We start from the raw sequence: 18925 nt of genomic DNA on the forward strand, positions 1-18925 counted from the left end.
TTATACATACATATACGTACAGAGTTATACTTAATAAATTAACTTACAGTATGGACAAATGACTAATTTTACGTAAGCATTGCACCATGTAGATATACATATGTAGGTATACGTGCAAAATATTTATCAGTCTCAGCTAAAAGTAAAACAGAAGATGTTGATCTACAATTCTGTGTTATATCGTTTTGGTCTTATGTCACGGAGTTTGGTCTTCCAATGTTTTGATATCTACAATACAAAATGCGAGCCTATCATTTATGTGCTCTGACTTCTACCAACATACAAATATTCCCTTCTTTCTAAGCCAGGGCCATAGAGAGAAAATTGAGACATACATATATCCTCCTCAGGCCCCCGTATATTTATTTATATTATATATGTATATATATTTTGAGAAAAAATTTGTTTAATTTTACCATATGAGAGGTCTCCATCACAGATCTTAGCCTATAGTGAAGTGCCATCGTTGTCTAATTCTTATCATACATAGGTAGGCAAAGTACACACATCCTTAAACCGCATATTCCAAACAACATACTTTTTGAAGTACCGTTTCTGGACTCACCTACTCAGAGGATCCTTCTCTCGAGATTGAGCAGTAGAAGGCATATGAAAATAATTTTGTTGATTGCGAAATTGTAGACAATTTTACATTTAACAAGTAAGGAAGAACTAAGTTCGGATGTAACCGAACAGTTTTAGTTCAATTTAGATATATGGGAAATAGGCGTGGTTGTAATCCGATCTCGCCCATTTTCGTATTATTACAAAGAAATATAAGAAGAATATTATGTACCGAATTTGGTTGAAATCGGTTAAGCAGATCCCAAGATATGGGTTTTCACCTAAAAGTGGGCGGCGCCACTCCTACTATCTAATTTTGAACGTGGTTCCTATAAAATCATCCCAAAAATTAAATTTAATGCCTCTGGCTTGTTTAGTGCTTGATTTATCGCGCTTTTAGTAGTTTTTAACAGTAACGTTATACGGGGAGTGGGCGGGGTTGTCACCCGATTCCACCCATTTTCCCACCGTCGATAGAGATGCTAAAAAAATTTGTCCCAGTGAATTTTGTTATTATAGCTTCAGTGGTATAGAAAATATGCACATTAAACCTATAAGCGGGCGGGACTACGCTCACTTAAAAAAAAATTAAACTTCAGATGCCCCTCCTTAATTTGATCCTGTATATCAAATAAAAGTCTTGTATCTTGTTGTGGAGCTTCGTTAGGGCTATTTATTTGTTTTTGATTAATGGCGTTTTGTGTCGGTGGCAGTGGTCCGATTATGCCCATATACAATACCAACCGTCTTACGGTACCAAGAAACATGTGTACCATGAAACTTGGTATCTAAATTTTTACTAAAGTTACAGCTTGCACAGACGGACGGACGGACTCACAGTCACCCGGATTTCAACTCGTCTCTTCATCCTGATCATTTATATATACATATATAAGCCTATATCTAACTCGATTAGTTTTAGGTAATATAAGAGACCGTTAGGTGAACAAAACTATTATACTCTGTAGCAACAAGTTGCGAGAGTATAAAAATTTACTTACACATTTGTATATAAGTATATATATACCATGTGTAAATATGCATGTATACATACATTAGTTCTTAATTATACTATGAAATTTTATTAAATTTATGAATTATGTCTTTGTGGATAAATTTAAAAAAAATGCTGACTATAACAATAAAATAGAAATTAAGGAAGTTATCTTGTTGACTATATATACTTGTATATAGGGTACAAAATAGAAATTAAAAAATATGTTGTTATTTCAAATGATTATATTGCCTTTCGTCGTTTCGATATTACAAATTATTGATATTCCAGTACACAAATACATACATACAAGTACAATGTGTGTACATGTGTGTTGCATAGATAAATAAAACAGAGCAAAAGAAGATTGATATAATCAGGTTATAGTTGCTTTATTCTTAATGGAATATAAAACGTTGGTATATATGTATCCGAAATAGGACGAGAATGAGTTGGGTTCGCACTTTTGTTTGTACAAGTATACATACGTGTATAGATTTATATACACATTTCCATTATTTTATTTAAATCAATATAAGTCTGTATATTTTTACGCATATATCTACAGAGATATCTACAGACACATTGTTAAAGAATGATGGTTGTTTATTGGAGATTGTGGCTTGGCTTACTACATACACCAAAAAGTAAAGATACAAAACTCGGCGTCAAGAAGAACGAATCAAAGGAAGCACGAAACTCGATGCAATACGCATAGTTGACAATTGCTGACATCAGTGGGTTGCACTTTCGAATTTTTTACGTATTCTGGCTACACCTATATATGTACATTCAAAGGTATGTGATATATATAGAATTCTATGAATGCGTGCCTGTATATGTACATTTAACATTGCAGTGAAATCGAGTAGTATGAGCCTAAACAAACTAGTCAATCGCCTGACTTTTTTCCATACAAACACCTGTTCTTCAAAACACTACTATCTGAGATTAGTCAGATTCCGGTTAGTCTCCATATATGTACGATACATTTATACTACTATAAAATATAAATGAAACAAGTAAGGAAGGGCTAAGTTCGGATGTAACCGAACATTTTATACTCTCGCAAAGTCAAATAGTATACTCGTTTGAGATTTCTTTGTGGATTGACTGATATTTTCGGTAGAAGGTCAACTATAGGCACTGGGGTCCACATATTTAGTACTTAGGGGCTTAAACAGTTTTGGTTCGATTTAGACAATTTTTGGCCACAAGGTGGCATACTTTAATCGCATTATTCACGCAAAGTTTTATTCCGATACAGTCATTGTTGCCTGATTTGCATAGTGGAAAGTGAAATAATCAGATGGAATTTAAAATGGTGTTATATGGAAAGTAGGCGTGGTTGTAGTCCGATTTCGCCCATTTTTGCACTGTGACATAGAAACATGAAAAGAACGTTATGCACTGAATTTGGTTGAAATCGGTTAAGCAGATCTCAAGATATGGGTTTTCACCTAAAAGTGGGCTGTGCCACGCCCACTGTCTAATTTTGAACGCGGTTCCTATAAAGTCATCTCATACCATCCCAGAGATAAAATTTAATGACTCTGGCGTGTTTAGTGCTTGATTTATCGCGCTTTTAGTAGTTTTTAACAGTACCGTTATATGGGGAGTGGGCGGAGTTGTCACCCGATTTCAACTATTTTCACACCGTCAATAGAAGTGCTAAAAATATTTGCTTCCAGTGAATTTTGTTATTATAGCATTAGCGGTTTAGGAGATATGCACATTAAACCTATTAGAGGCGGGACCACGCCCACTTTTAAAAAAAAAATTTTAACTGCAGATGCCCCTCCCTAATGTGATCCTGTGTACCAAATAACAGTCTTGTATCTTATTGCGGAGCTTAGTTATGGCAAGTTATTTGTTTTTGATTAATGGCGTTTTGTGGGCGTGGCAGTGGTCCGATTACGCCCATCTGCAATACCAACCGTCTCACAGTACCATGAAACATGTCTACCAAGTTTCATAAAGATATCTCAATTTTTACTCAAGTTAGAGCTTGCACGGACGGACGGACAGACGGACGGACAGACAGTCACCCGGATTTCAACTCGTCTCTTCATCCTGATCATTTATATATATATAACCCTATATCTAACTCGATTAGTTTTAGGTGATACAAACAACCGTTAGGTGAACAAAACTATTATACTCTGTAGCAACAGGTTGCGAGAGTATAAAAATCTCCAATTTTGGTCGAAAAAAACATGAATAAAATAAAGTAAATTTCTGAACAAACTGTAAAAACGATTTTATTAAATGTAACCCGGGTTACAAATTTTTTAATACAAAATTGGAATAAAAGTTATATTTTCAACAAGTTTGGGATTAAAAACTGAAAATAATTTTTTTTATTTGAATGTGCAAGTTTGGCGATCAGTGCTCTAGAGTGCTGAAGATGATGGATCTGTGCAACCCCTAGTACGCAAACGCCAACAAATATTAATTCCAAAACAATTTCTTTTTCCTATTTAGAAAATCCCGGTATTTGGGATTACAAAATAAATAAAAAATTAATTCAAATGATATTACAATTATTTTTTTAATGCATTATTTGCAACCCTGAATCTAATTTAGATTTTCTCAATCCTATATGTTCTAACTTTTATTAACATTTTCCAAATAAATTCATAAATATTATAAAATGTATAAAACTTAATTCAGGGAACCAATTTGGAACCTGAATATAGCTCCTTTAAATCGGAGAAACTAATAAAGTAAATACTAATAAACGAATTCACTTTAATTGGTATAAAGCTGATTCTTTTCTGATTAGTTCAATTTCAACAGGATATTTGCGTAGAAATCTAGTATATATTGTGATTATGATGCCTCGTTGAAGGGCATGTACATATTCATACATTAAAAATGGGCACTAATACCAACAAAACGAGTGATGCTCAGCCCCCTTTTGGATGTCCGTGTTGGCGAAGGTGGTGGCAATAGCGTATATATAATTCCTGCTGTATTACTGGTGATTGCGTGTTACGGTTTTTCGGGGTTGCAGACACATGTCCTTTCTGCTTCTGTCATGGTATTATGATAAATCTCAAACAGAAAGCCGAAGAGCGAACATCGTGAAATTGTAACCATTGCGATTTTGTATAGTGATATTACTCATGATTCTGGTCCTAAACATCGAAATACAATTGACCAAAGGAAATCACATAACCTATAGTGATACCGTAGCAGTTTAACGGCGTAGAAAAGTGAAAGCTGTGCAATTAATGTTAACGTTGCAATGAATTCATTGCTAATAGAAGGAGTTTAATAATATTATTTAACAATTCTTTAATATAATTATAATATAAGTGAATAAAAAACAGCTACATATAATACATAAATACCTATACAAATTTAAGGGCATAAAATCTGCCTCGCTGATTTTACCAAGTATATTAATAAGTTAAACAGTGAAGTTAAAATGAATAAAAATGAGCATTCTCCCGGAAGATGCACTGCACCGCAAGGTATGCTATATCAATATATATATATGTGCAAATTTGTGTGTGTAGAATTTACTTAATAATAATTGTTCGGTTATGGCAAAGACCAATAACAATTTAAGCTTTTGCAAATATTATTAAATATTCTCGATTAAAACAAATGATTTATAAAACTAAGATGTGAATGTGGGCCCATTTTAAGACATACGATCCTTTCTATAAAAATTACATAAAAAGATAAAACATATAAAAAATTCATGAAATAAAATATAGATTGGAAAATATCAATATGCTAAAGATTTATTCTTCTTCGGTACTTACTTAAAAGTTGGGAAACTGTCACCGCCAGTTTTGAATTTATCATAATTTATGATTGTGAATGGTTTTGACAGCATATAATGCTACATCGGAACAATTGGGTTCATGCCTTTGAAATATTTTTTTTGACTTCAGTGCCGATGGTTGGATTTATTATCAAAAATATCGATCCATCTGAGAGATATTTTTATGAAATTAAAAGGAGACCTTTTCCTGATAGTAATGTACCCTGGTTGTAATATAATATTATATACTCAAATACCCTCAATATGCATGATATTTTAACAAAATTTAGTGCGTATATAATCTTCGACATACTGTGGTTTGATAGCAAAATTGGGTGAAATGGATTCATGAATTACTCCGGAACTCGTATACTATTCATATATAACCAATAAGCGGCTTTCCGACTTTTCATATGATTTTATACTGTATATATATATATGTCAGCGAATAATAATAGTAAAATCGATTCGGACTTTGGTCTAGCCATCTGAGTGGCTTTATTCTCATACGACTAATATATTGAATTTCGTCCCTTCAGTTGAGTTTATAAACTGGCTTTATGATTCTGGCAATAGTAGAAAAATTAATGCTAAACAAGTAAGGAAGGGCTAAGTTCGGATGTAACCGAACATTTTATACTCTCGCAAAGTCAAATGGTATACTCGTTTGAGATTTCTTTGTGGATTGACTGATATTTTCGGTAGAAGGTCAACTATAGGCACTGGTGGCAACATATTTAGTACTTAGGGGCTTGAACAGTTTTGGTTCGATTTGGACAATTTTTGGTCACAAGGTGGCATACCTTAAACGTATTATTTACGCAAAGTTTTACCCCGATATAATCATTGTTGCTTGATATGCATAGTGGAAAGTGAAAGAATCAGATGGAATTGAAAATGGTGTTATATGGGAAATAGGCGTGGTTGTAGTCCGATTTCGCCCGCACTATAACATAAAAATATGAAAAGAACGTTATGCACCAAATTTGGTTGAAATCGGTTAAGCAGATCCCATGATATGGGTTTTTACCTAAAAGTGGGCGGTGTCACGCCCACTGTCTAATATTGAACGCGGTTCCTATAAAGTCATCTCATACCATCCCAGAGATAAAATTTAATGTCTTTGGCGTGTTTAGCGCTTGGTTTACCGCGTTTTTAGTATTTTTTAACAGTACCGTTATATGGGGAGTGGGCGGAATTGCCACCCGATTTCAAATATTTTCACACTGTAGGTAGAGGTTCTAAAAACATTTGCTTTCAGTGAATTTTGTTATTATAGCATTAGCGGTTTAGGAAATATGCACATTAAACCTATTATGGGCGGGACCACGCCCACTTTAAAAAAATTTTTAACTGCAGATGCCCCTCTCTAATGTGATCCTGTGTACCAAATAACAGTCTTGTAACTTATTGCTGAGCTTAGTTATGGCAATTTATTTGTTTTTGATTAATGGCGTTTTGTGGGCGTGGCAGTGGTCCGATTACGCCCATCTGCAATACCAATCGTCTCACGGCACCAAGAAACATGTTTATCAAGTTTCATAAAGATATCTCAATTTTTACTCAAGGTAGAGCTTGCACGGACGGACGGACGGACAGACAGACGGACGGACGGACAGACAGTCATCCGGATTTCAACTCGTCTCTTCATCCTGATCATTTATATATACATAACCCTGTTTCTAACTCGATTAGTTTTAGGTGATACAAACAACCGTTAGGTGAACAAAACTATTATACTCTGTAGCAACAGGTTTCGAGAGTATAAAAATACTATTGCTTCGTTGATTATCGTTGGTAATTATGACAAATGAACGTTGATATTCATACGATAAAAGATGGTGCTTTTGTAAGTTTTAGTTATTTGTCGTTTTTTAATTGCATCATCAGAATATAAAACATTTTAAAAATAATATTACTCACAACTTTAAGCAAAAGTGAAAATAAAAGTTTTTGAAAAGATTAGTGTTTAATAACACAAAGTAAAGAAACAATAACAAGTTGAGTTGTTAAGAGTTTTCTGACTAACTTTATAGTAAGCCATTTTCTAACCAATATCGTTTATTATGTATTCAGTTTAAAATATATAATAATTAGTATCTTGTTTATTGACATTTTCAAAAAATTTTCATCCGAGATAGCCCAAAGTCATTTCCAAAATCCTTCCATTTTTCAATTTTTAGAGAGTTTATTGGTCTATAAATTGATATTTTTATACTCTTGCAACATGTAGCAAAAAGATAGTTTTGTTCACCTAATGGTTGTTTGTATAACTTTAAACTAATGGTGATTGATATAGAGTTATCTATACTATATATAACAAGTAACAACGGCCTAACCGAAATATTTATATTGTAACGGTATAAAGGTCCCAATTTAATAGTTTACTTTATTTCCGCTTATCTTTATTTCTAATTCAAACCACTAAACGCTTTATTGCTCATATTTTATTCACATATACATCTATTACTTTATTACACGCTAGAACTCTAACTAGAACTGAGTTTGCTGCACAATCCTGCAGCCCTTATTTCGTAGATATTTAAATTCGAACATTCTGGCAACTACGAATGTCATAATCATATGTAGTATATGGGCATTAAATTGTAGTATATCCAATATTATACGTTCACTTAATACGTTCACATATACCTAAATATTGACCGATATATGATGTACAAAGTCAACTGAAAACCATTATTTTAGGTAGTATTTAACCCCATTTTTGCCAAAAAGGTATGCTGTTTTCTCAAAATATTCTTTCCGAATTTCATATTGAAAGATATTTTCGGTAAAAAGTGTTCACATTTTCGGTATCTGGGCACTAAAGCGAAGTTTTATTACGATGACGTAATTGACATTGAATTTAAAATTGTTATATAATATATTGGAAGTAGAGATGGCTATAGTCGGATTTCGCCCATTTTCACAGCGTGAAACAGGAATGTCTGGATAATGTTATGCTAAATAATTGGTTAAAATTGGTTGAGAAGTTCCTGAGATATATGATTTGACTTAAAGGTGGGCCAGCTTTTTTTCCAATTTTGATACCGGCTTTTATGAAGCTCTTCTCTTACGATGGGGAATTTAATGCTTATGACGTATTGATTTATACACTTGTCGCACTTTTAGTAGTTTTTTTTTATATGGGAGTCGGCGAACTTAGCCCTTTATTATTTGTTTCCAAATTAAACTACTCACCACAAGTACATTGTCAAAAGTAACCGGTTATTAAATAAGCAATAGTTAAATATAGGAAAAAAAGTTTCAAGTCGACGTTAACAGCTAATTGATTTAATCGAAGTGTATTCATCAAAGTGAAATAAGTATATGACATTTAATTTTTCTTAACGCTTATTTGATATTTTTTTTTTGTTTGTCATTGATTTAACCCTAATTTTCATCCAAAAAATTAAAATTTGGAAATTCAAAAGTAAACAAATTTCAAAATGAAACAAAATATTTTTTATACTATCGCAACATGTTGCACAGAGTATAATAGTTTTTCAAATAAATAAATGTGAACAACGACAACGTTTGCAGGGATAGAAATTTGGTAGACATAGTTTTTGATAAATGCGAAGATATTGCTCTTGAGGATAATGTCAAGAAAGTTTTTTAGGTGCAGGTTACATTTTCGAATCAAGCATTTGAATACAAATTTGAAAAATAAACAGTTGCATCAAAAATATCCCAACGACAAAGAAATGTTTTATACATTTTCTTGAGAATACACTATTAGAAACAAAACTATTCATTTATATGATCTATGCTTTTGAATGAACTATATTAAAAATTATAATCTATACTAATATAATTTAAAGAGTCGGATACGTATACAGTTTCTAATGGTTTGGCGGGATACAGGTAACTACGTATGTATGGTATATAGTTAACATACATTAATATAGTAGTTTTAATATTTGTGACTAATGTTACATTTATACACGTATATTATTATTTGTTAAATATTATAAGTGGGACTTTAACAATGTTGTTGCTTGGTGTGATGGAAATGATTTGCCATTCAATCTCAATAAATGTAAGACGATGTGTTTTTCCCGTAGATCTGTGCGCCCCGTTCCTTATGTAATACAGCACCATAGTCTAAAGCAAGTTTTTAACTATGTTGATTTGGGTGTTAATATGGACCCTAAGCTTAATTTTAGTCTTTATATTGTGCCATGACATTGAAAGGGGACCTCAGTTTTGTTAAACGTTGGATCACTTTTTACAACTTTGGTTAGACCTACTTATATTGGAATATGGCTCTGTTGTATGGAACCCTAGCTACCAAGTAAATTCTGACAAGTTAGAGTCTGTTCTGTTTTAGATCTCAACACTTGAAGATCTTGCCTTTTCTGACTTGGCTAATTTCGCCCGTATGCGCGCAATTCGCTTGCGTCGGTTAGGCGGGAGGAGGGTAATCGTTGGGTTATTAATACACAATTACAGACGGCTTAATATAAACAAATAAATGAATTGTTTACTATACTATTATCAAGAAAGCGTAAGTCAAATACTTATTTCACATTGTTGAATACACTTTGGTACATAGTAGTGTATGCATTTTGAAGTTCTCGGTAATGAAAACATGTTTAAACGAGGTAGATATAAATACCATATGTATATCGTAATATATAATAATAATAAGGAGGAGGCTGATTTTTAGTTGTCTCAAGAGGGTAATTCTATTACTTCCTTTGTATTAAAGCTGTTACCGCTTCTGGCAACCATTTTTGAGCGTTACTTGCGTTAGTTTCATTTCCAAATGCAATCTTTTTAAACCGGGGGTCTAAGAAAGTCGATTTGGCACATATCTTATTTGACTCTAATTGCCCAAGTTGTCGCGAAATAACTTGCAACAAACTACTTTTTAAGAATTCTCCCTCCGTAATATTCATTTGCTGGGATATTATTGGAACAACCAGTGACATCGTTGGATAGTTGTGCGGTGAAAGTTCTGTTGTCATATGCTCTATCGACTTCAATACGTTGATAGAATTACATAATATTTTCAACTCTGATGCATTCAAAAAATTCGGTGCATTTGGTAAAGAAGTTATTACAGCAGAGTGCGGTTCTTTTATCAATCATATACGTTCCATCATGAGAAGGCCACAATTCCATCTAGTAGCAACATATTGCTTCATCTTAGGATCAGCCACACCCATTTGCCTTTGCATGCTTTTAAGTTTTTCTGCTGCTTGAGAGCTATGATTTAAATATATTACTATAGCTCTGCATTACGTTATAAGCTCTGAAATCTGAGGAACAGCCTTTATGGCATCAACAACGCATACATTTAGGGTGTGAGCCACACATGGGTGGTGGAGTTTTTGTAAAATATCACTTATCGCTTTTTTGATATTAATTTTATTTTCCCAAAAAAAAAGGTTTGGCTGTTAGAAGTCTACATATCTGTTGATATAAAATTTAATGTTCTTGGCGCATTTAGGTATTGGTTTTAAGGAGTTGTTAACGAAACCGTTATATGGGAGGGCATTTTATAGGTTTTCGATTAATGGCGTTTTGTGGGCGTGGCTGTGGTCCAATTACATCCATACACGAACAAGGTCTAAACCAACTCATTACATCTTCAGCACTAAAGCACATAATATTTAAGAAAGCTTGTCCACTTAATTTCATTAAAATGTCACAAATTTTGACCAACCTAAACGATTTAAAATCATCATTTATCAGTGAAAACTCGGAAATTAATGTAAAATATGGGATATATTGTGGGCAGAAAAATTCTTTGGCTAATTGCACTAAGTTTTTACATCTCTGACGTATACTCGTGCACATATTTTTAGGCAATTTAAAAATATATAACACAGTACTGTTAGTGCGATTCGTTTTACCATATATGCGGCTTAGTTATGGCACTTTACACGTTTTTGATTGGTGTCATTTTGTGAGAGTGAAATTAGTCCGATTAATCCATCTACGATACCACATTGTCTTTGAAATATCACATAGGTACGTATATTGACCAACGTAAGCGGCTTAAAGTCAGTTAGAAAGTCGGAAATAATTATATCGGTGTATGTTATTTAGGCTAGGAGAACGAGGACTGATTGCGTTAACGTGTGACATTACTGAAGATCTTCGGGAACGTATTTCCATGCAATTTTATGAAGCGAACACACACACTGACTCACATATACGATAATCGTTGACCAACAATTATGCTGCGATTTTGACAATTTTCAAACTTGAGATGGCATACCTTGAAGTCACTATTTGTACAAAGTTTTATTGGTGCTTGATTTGGATACTGTAAATTGAAAGAATCATATGAAATTTAGACTATTCTTATATAAGTGGTTGGTTGAAATTACTTGTAGTCAAGCTGCTCCGGAGATACGGAATTTCACCGAGGGCGTTGGCAAGCCTGTTGCCATCGCACTTTTAGTAGTTTTCGACATAACCGTTATATGGGTCAGGGTTATCATCCGATTTCACTAAAGGCATAGAAAATGATTTTATAAATGCATGAAATTAAATTATATTTAAAAAATATAAATTTTACACTTTTTTATATAATGTATGATGTTAATTAGTTATTAATTGAATGTTCATCACAAACTGGCTGTTGACAATTACGAGGGTTGCCTTTTATATGAAGGGATTAGAGAACAAAAAAATATTAATCAACGAAAATCGCTTTATTGCTTTTCAAAATATTCTGCATTAAAATCTATACATACATCAGGTGTTGAAAAACGTTGACCTCTTAGTTTATTTATTTCGTACGCAAATAAATAGAAGTCATACGATGACTCATCAAATCGATGTTTTAAGTGCTCAAAAATGCAGTTGTTTCGGTCGATGTGTGAGAGCTCGCATTGCCATGGGGAAAAGTGATTTCTTGACGACTGGAAAACAAATGATTGTTTACCACTCAGGACTTAATGTTCTGCGTTGTTCTGGTGGTATGGTTATCACTGCTGTTTACTTTCGGGCTCATACGCGTAAATCCACGATTCAACACCTGTCACGATGACGTGTTTTAAAGCATCGCTATCATATTTTTTTTTTAATTTCTCTAGACTAATCGACATTAGCCTTTGTTTGAGCCATTGACAAATTGTGTGGGATCCAACGTGAATAATTTTTTTGTACTATCAAATGTTCATGCAATATTGAATGTATGCTATAGTTTTCTCAATCTCACTATGACGATCTTGCAATATCAGTTTGAGCGCAACATCAATAGTTTCCGGAACAATAACTGATTTCGGACGACCGTCATGAAATTCGTCTTAGATTTATCTACGACCTCGATTGAATTCACTATACCATCGATAAACACTGGTCCTTGATAAAGCTTTCTCGCCAAAAATTTAATGAGGTATATCGCAATTTAAATAAATTTTTTGACCGAGATGAATATCTTAAGTTACTGTAAACAACACAAATAGCGCTAGTATGTCAAAACTTTCTGAGTATATATAACATGATAAATGTCAAACTTTACGGTAAAGTTATGAGTTGCCAGATTGCAACACTATGGTTGCCAAATCCCAAAATATATAAAGGCAACCTGCGTATTACAACCCTTGCGGGTCCTTTGTTATCTCTTTATTGGTAATGCAATGCACATATGGCAAGGTGTTGTGACTTGTATCGTTCTAGTTTTATCTACATCGCCCAAAACACTAACTATTCCAATATTCGTAGTAAAATGTCGCCTCACTTGAGGGAACGCTGTGCGTTGTTTTATCATTGGTAGACGTTTTTCTGGCTATTATTTTATTATTTTTATAATAAATTAGATATGATGCCAGTGACGAAATGTCTAGCAAGTTGAAAATCAATGCCATTGGCCACCTCTAGATCGTCGACTTATGTATGTATCTTCGAACCATTTCATCCATAGTATCAACGCCAGTTATATTGATTATTTATAGTGTATTCAACAAGATGAAATTAGTATATGACATTTAATTTTTATTTACGCTTATTTTTCTTTATGCCTATTTGATATGTATGTTGTCATTGAGTGGTGTGCCACTCAGTTTGTCATCGAGAATACATATGTATGTTATGTATGTAGGCTACATTTTAAGGCGGAGGAAATTAAAGAATCTCCCCTTAAAAGAAGACGACTAACCCCGATGCAGTATCTTCATTAACATAACTTTCCACTCTTAAAGAAAACAAGTAAGAAACCCTCATCTTCTGATAAATAAAAATTTTAAGTTTTTACCATTGATTAGCCCACAAAACAAAATAATGTTTTATACACTTACTTGAGAATACCATGAATACACTATTAGAAATTTAGTTTTTGATTTATATGATCTATGCTTTTGAATGAATGTATCAAAAAATTATAATAACTATTATAATTTAAAGAGTCGGTTAAACATCTGTATACAGTTTCTAATAGTTTGGCATGATACTGGTAACTCCGTATGTACAAGTACAAGTACATATATAATTATAATTGTCCCTTTTTCTATTACGTATCTATTTATCATATGTATATATGTATGTTACATAAATCTTCATATTGTTTAAGATAAGAAAAAACACAGATGATTGATACAAACAAATTAATGCATTTTTTACTATTTTATTGTCAAATAAGCGTAAGTCAAATACTTATGTCACTTTGTTGAATACACTTTGTAATAACACAGCTCTATAAAAATAAAATTTTTTTGTTGCTCCAGATATCTTAGTATATTTTGATGCTTTGCAGATTACGAATTTATTCATAAAACTATTGAATATGCTCTTGCTCTTAAAATGTTTGCATATTTTATTTTTTGATGAATTATCGGCTTGTTATCAATAAAATTGATTTTTTCAGTCATGATTAGGGTTCTGGCATTTTCCCCGCATACAAACATCACATGATCTCCACTATCAGCTCTCTATGCGGAAAGCTTTAGTGACATTTGTAGAAAATTTCCGAACTTAGTATGGAAAAGCTGAAAGGTGGAATATTTGATACAGTAAAGAAATAAAAGATACAGATTTTGTCAAATTTATGACTGTTCTGGAAATTGAATAGTGTAAAATTTTTTGTTGGTAGTCAAAAATTTCCTAGGCAACCATTAAGTACCAAATTATGAAGAAATTATTTAAAATATACTGACAAACTGTCAGACTATAGGAGCAAATTTGAGTATCAAATTAGACTATCTCCGTAATCATCTGCATACATTTTTGGAAAAATTTGGAAATTATAGTAAGGAACAGAGAGAAAGGTTCAACCAGGATATAAAAGTGATGGAAAAATGGTATCAAGGCTGTTGAGATCGTCATATGATAGCAGATTACTGCTAGTCCTTAAAAAGTTAATGTCACCAGGAAAATTATAAAAGAAAACCTCATAAAAGGTTTTATTGAAATATGGTATAACTCGTGTTTTCGACATTTTTCTTTCTGTTTACTTAAAATATGTTATTTGGCTTCATGTTTTTTGATTTTTGTAGTGCAAAATGGAAATCAAGATTTTAAATTTAACGAGAGCAAATCTTACCAAATTATTGATAGTTTCATGAACCTTGGGCACAAATATATCCAAAACCGATCTTATATCTAAGGCAACAAAGCCACTGTAGTTTATCATATCTGGATTTCGTCTGGTATCATCAACTGATTCATCTGAATTTATTGTCGATAATACAATGACATTTTTTTAGGTACAAAAGAACACATGGTCACCTTTTCGTGAAATCCAATAACAGATGAATATTGCTCTATTGTCATATTTGCTGCCATAACACAAGGAATGTATGGTTTATTTTTTTTTTGTTATTATTGGACCAACAATGATAAGATTCCATAATTTATACAGATATTCCTGCCACTTCCTCGGTACCGATTCGCTGATTGCTGCATTACTCTTTCATCCTGACTTTTTAGGCGAGTGCTATTTGTTTCATCAGTGTATATAATAAGGTTCAAATTTTGATTGAAATTGAAGTTTGTATACCTAGGGTAGATTTGAATTCAGCTTTGTCCACATATCACGGATTGGAGTTGCCTTATCTTCTTTTTTCCGTTGACTTCGAGAGTTATCGAACATTAAAAAGCGTATAATATTTTGGAATATATAATATTTACTTCTATTGTTGCGCGATACAGTGAATAAGAATTAGAATCACACATATCAAAAGAGTGATCAGTAACAGATTATTTTTCATTCTTTCCGAAAATACTATAGTAGTGGTAGTAGTTTCCTTGGATAATAATCCATGCCAAATTTCTTGAAGATATCTCGCCAAATAAAAAAATTTGTTAGTAGAGGGACATCCAGTTGATCGCTCCGTTTGTATGGCAGCTATATGCTATAGTGGTCCGATATCGGGCCGGTTGCGACATATGAGAAGCATCTTGAAGAGAAAGGTCGTGTGCAAACGACTATCTCAAAGTGTTCACAGTTCGATATCTCAAAAACTGAGTTACTACATGCGGACGTACGGACAGAAGGACATGGTTAAATTAACTCATACATTTTTGAGGGTATCCGACGTTTCCTTCCGGGTGTTACAAACATTGTGGCAAGCTTAATATACCCTGTTCAAAACACTCTTTAAAGCACTTTAAACTAAAAAGTAAAGAATTATTCCTAATATAAACTGACACTAATACTGACCGAAAGTTGTGCCATATGTTTTGCATATCAAGCTTACACTTTTCTCACAATAATACAAGTATTTTCGGTCAATATTATTGTCAGTTCAAAGAGGTTAGGTGTGTTTTAGAGTTTCAAAAAAAGGGCAGTTTCACTTTTTTTAATATATACGAGCACATATTTTATTTAAAAAATTCAGAATATCAAAGATACATATTTAAACTATATTTTGGGAAACTGTTATTTAAAGATTCCGAAATCTCAGCCTTTGGTACCTCATCGTCTTTGATGTCTGAAAAAAATGCGTTTACCGTGGACAGCAGATTACGATTCTTCAAGTGTTGATTCATTGAGAGTTAAGATACAAATGAGTTGGTAGGGAACATTTGTTATGAACGAGCCTTAACTTTTTTCTGCTTGGTTGGCATGACAGCTGTCAAACATATTCCATAACCTTACAGTCATTGAACAAGCAACATCATATTTTTTCATTGTGTTGAAAATGTCAAATTTTATACCGAAAGTGATGATTTGCAGAAATCATTAACTTTTTGTTTCCATTTGAAGAAAAGTGCTGCGGAGTCGTATCGCATGCTTGTCAACGCGTCCCTATCAGAAGCAACATGCAAAAGATGGTTTCAATGATTCAGAGATAATGATTTTGATGTGAGAAATGAAGAACGAGGAAGACCAAAAAAGTTTGAAGACGGCGAACTGCAAGCAATATTGGATGAAGATGATACTTTGAGTTAAAAGCAAATGACAGTCATATTAAATGTTTCACAACAAACAATTTCAGATCGTTTGAAAGTTATGGAAAATATTCAGAAGTGTGGCAAATAGGTGCTACATGAATTGAATGAAAGACAAATGGAAGACCGAAAAAACACTTGTGAAATTTTGCTTCAAAGACACGAAATCACTGGCGATGGAAAATGGATTTATTTTAAAAATCTTAAACCGAGAAAATCATGGGCTAATCCGGGATAACCATCAACATCGACTGCAAAAACAGATCCGGCAATGCTCTGTGTTTGGTGGGATCAGACGGGTGTGGCATATCATGAGCTTCTAAAACCAGGTGAAACTTTTAATACTAATCGCTACAGACAACAAATGATCAATTTGAAACATGCATTGATCGAAAAACGACCAGAATGGGCCAGAAGACAGAGTAGTTTTGTTACATGACAATGCACCTGCACGCAAATCAAAATCGGTTCAGGATACCATCAAAATACTTGTCTGGGAGCTGCTACCCCACCCGCCGCACAGTGGAGCAGCATACCAGAAAAGTTGGCAAAAAATCTTTTTTTTAAAATAGCCGGTAAAACTTTTCGTTTACTGCTTTGGACTTATGAATATTCTAGTAACAATAAACCAACTGTTTTTAAATGCCATTTTCAGCATCTCTCTTTTCACAGCCTTACAAACATAGAGTTTATGTTCGCAATAAGTGCAGTTTGATTTTTGTGTATTTTCTAATCGCAGTTTGAATACATATTTTCCAGTCACTAAGTATAGTTTAACAACTTTAATTATGGAACCGTCAACATCGGGTATTTATAAAGATTAATTTATATACACTGTGTGAGTAATTGTAATTTGTAATCACATAATCACATTTAGGTCGTTGTTTTTTGGAAGTCTAACTTAACAAGTTTATTTTCCTACAGTTTAAGTTTTTAAAATTGAACAAGTAAGGAAGAGATAAGTTCGGATTTAACCGAACATTTTATACTCTCGCATAGTCAAATGGTATACTCATTTCAGATTTCTTTGTGGATCTTGCCGCCATGTTCTTGTTGATAGGTATTTTCGGTAAAAAGTCAACTATAGGCACTGGGGTCCACATATTCAGTACCTAGGGGATTGAGCCGTTTTGGTTCAATTTAGATAATTTTTGGTCACAAGGTGGCATACTTTAAACGTATTATTCACGCAAAGTTTTACGCCGATAATCATTGTTGCTTGATTTGCATAGTGGAAGGTGAAAAAATCAGAGGAAATTTTAAATGTTGTTATATGGGAAATAGGCGTGGTTGTAATCCGATTTCGCCCATTTTCGTACTATAACATAGAAATATGAGAAGAATATTATGTACCGAATTTGGTAGAAATCGGGTAAGCAGATATCAAGATATGGTGGTTCCTATAAAATCATCTTATACCTTCCCAGCGATAAAATTTAATGTCTCTGGCTTGTTTAGTGCTTGATTTATCGCGCTTTTAGTAGTTTTTAACAGTACCGTTATATGGAAAGTGGGCGGGGTCGTCACCCGTTTTTATTCATTTTCACGCCGTCGATAGAGATGCTAAAAACATTTGTTCCCAGTGAGTTTTGTTATTATAGCTTCAGTGGTATAGGCGACATGCACATTAATAAACTGCAGATGCCCCTCCCTAATGTGATCCTCTATACCAAATAAGAGTCTTGTATCTTTTTGTGGAGCTTAGCAATATATTTCTTTTTGAATAATGACGTTTTGGGGGCGTGGCTGGGGTCCGATTACGCCCATCTGCAATACCAACCATCTTACCATCCAAGAAACATGTGTACCAGGTTTCATAAAGATATCTTGCACAGACGAACGGACAGAAAGTCACCCGGATTTGAACTCGTCTCTTCATCCTGATCAATTATATTTATATATATAACCCTATATCTAACTCGATTAGTTTTAGGTGATACAAACAACCGTTAGGTGAACAAACCTATTATACTCTGTAGCAACAAGTTGCGAGAGTATAAATAATTCAAGCCGAAAATGTGATCGGCCTGAGGGATCCTTTGAAGAAAGCTCACAGCAAATTATACGTATAAAAAGGCAAAGCTATATACGACATAATCAAAGCTCTATACGACATACGCGCTCCCCAATATCTCGTAAATATTATAACGAGCTATTTTAAAAATCGCATTTTGTTATTCGACACCGACGAGGGCACTCAGAGCTACACTATCTCGGGTGGAGTACCGCAAGGCTCGGTC

At 33.5% G+C, this 18925-nt stretch overlaps 1 protein-coding gene and 1 long non-coding RNA gene across 2 annotated transcripts in view; both read left to right on the forward strand.

Annotated features, from left to right (window-relative positions):
* Window positions 1-4621: 4621 nt before the first annotated feature.
* Window positions 4622-18925, forward strand: part of Hr51 (Hormone receptor 51) — a 60381-nt gene continuing 46077 nt past the window's right edge. The window contains exon 1 of the mRNA XM_036372795.2: window positions 4622-5037. Within this exon, the coding sequence (XP_036228688.1) occupies window positions 4992-5037 (46 nt within the window). The 5' untranslated portion in view covers window positions 4622-4991. The remainder of the gene's footprint in view (window positions 5038-18925) is intronic.
* Window positions 14413-15409, forward strand: LOC118682872 (uncharacterized). Its single transcript, XR_004978656.2, has 4 exons — window positions 14413-14708; window positions 14789-14941; window positions 14999-15089; window positions 15154-15409. It is a non-coding gene; the product is annotated as an uncharacterized lncRNA (long non-coding RNA).

The sequence above is a fragment of the Bactrocera oleae genome, chromosome 4 (assembly GCF_042242935.1).
Source record: "Bactrocera oleae isolate idBacOlea1 chromosome 4, idBacOlea1, whole genome shotgun sequence".
Taxonomy (NCBI): Eukaryota; Metazoa; Arthropoda; class Insecta; order Diptera; family Tephritidae; genus Bactrocera; species Bactrocera oleae.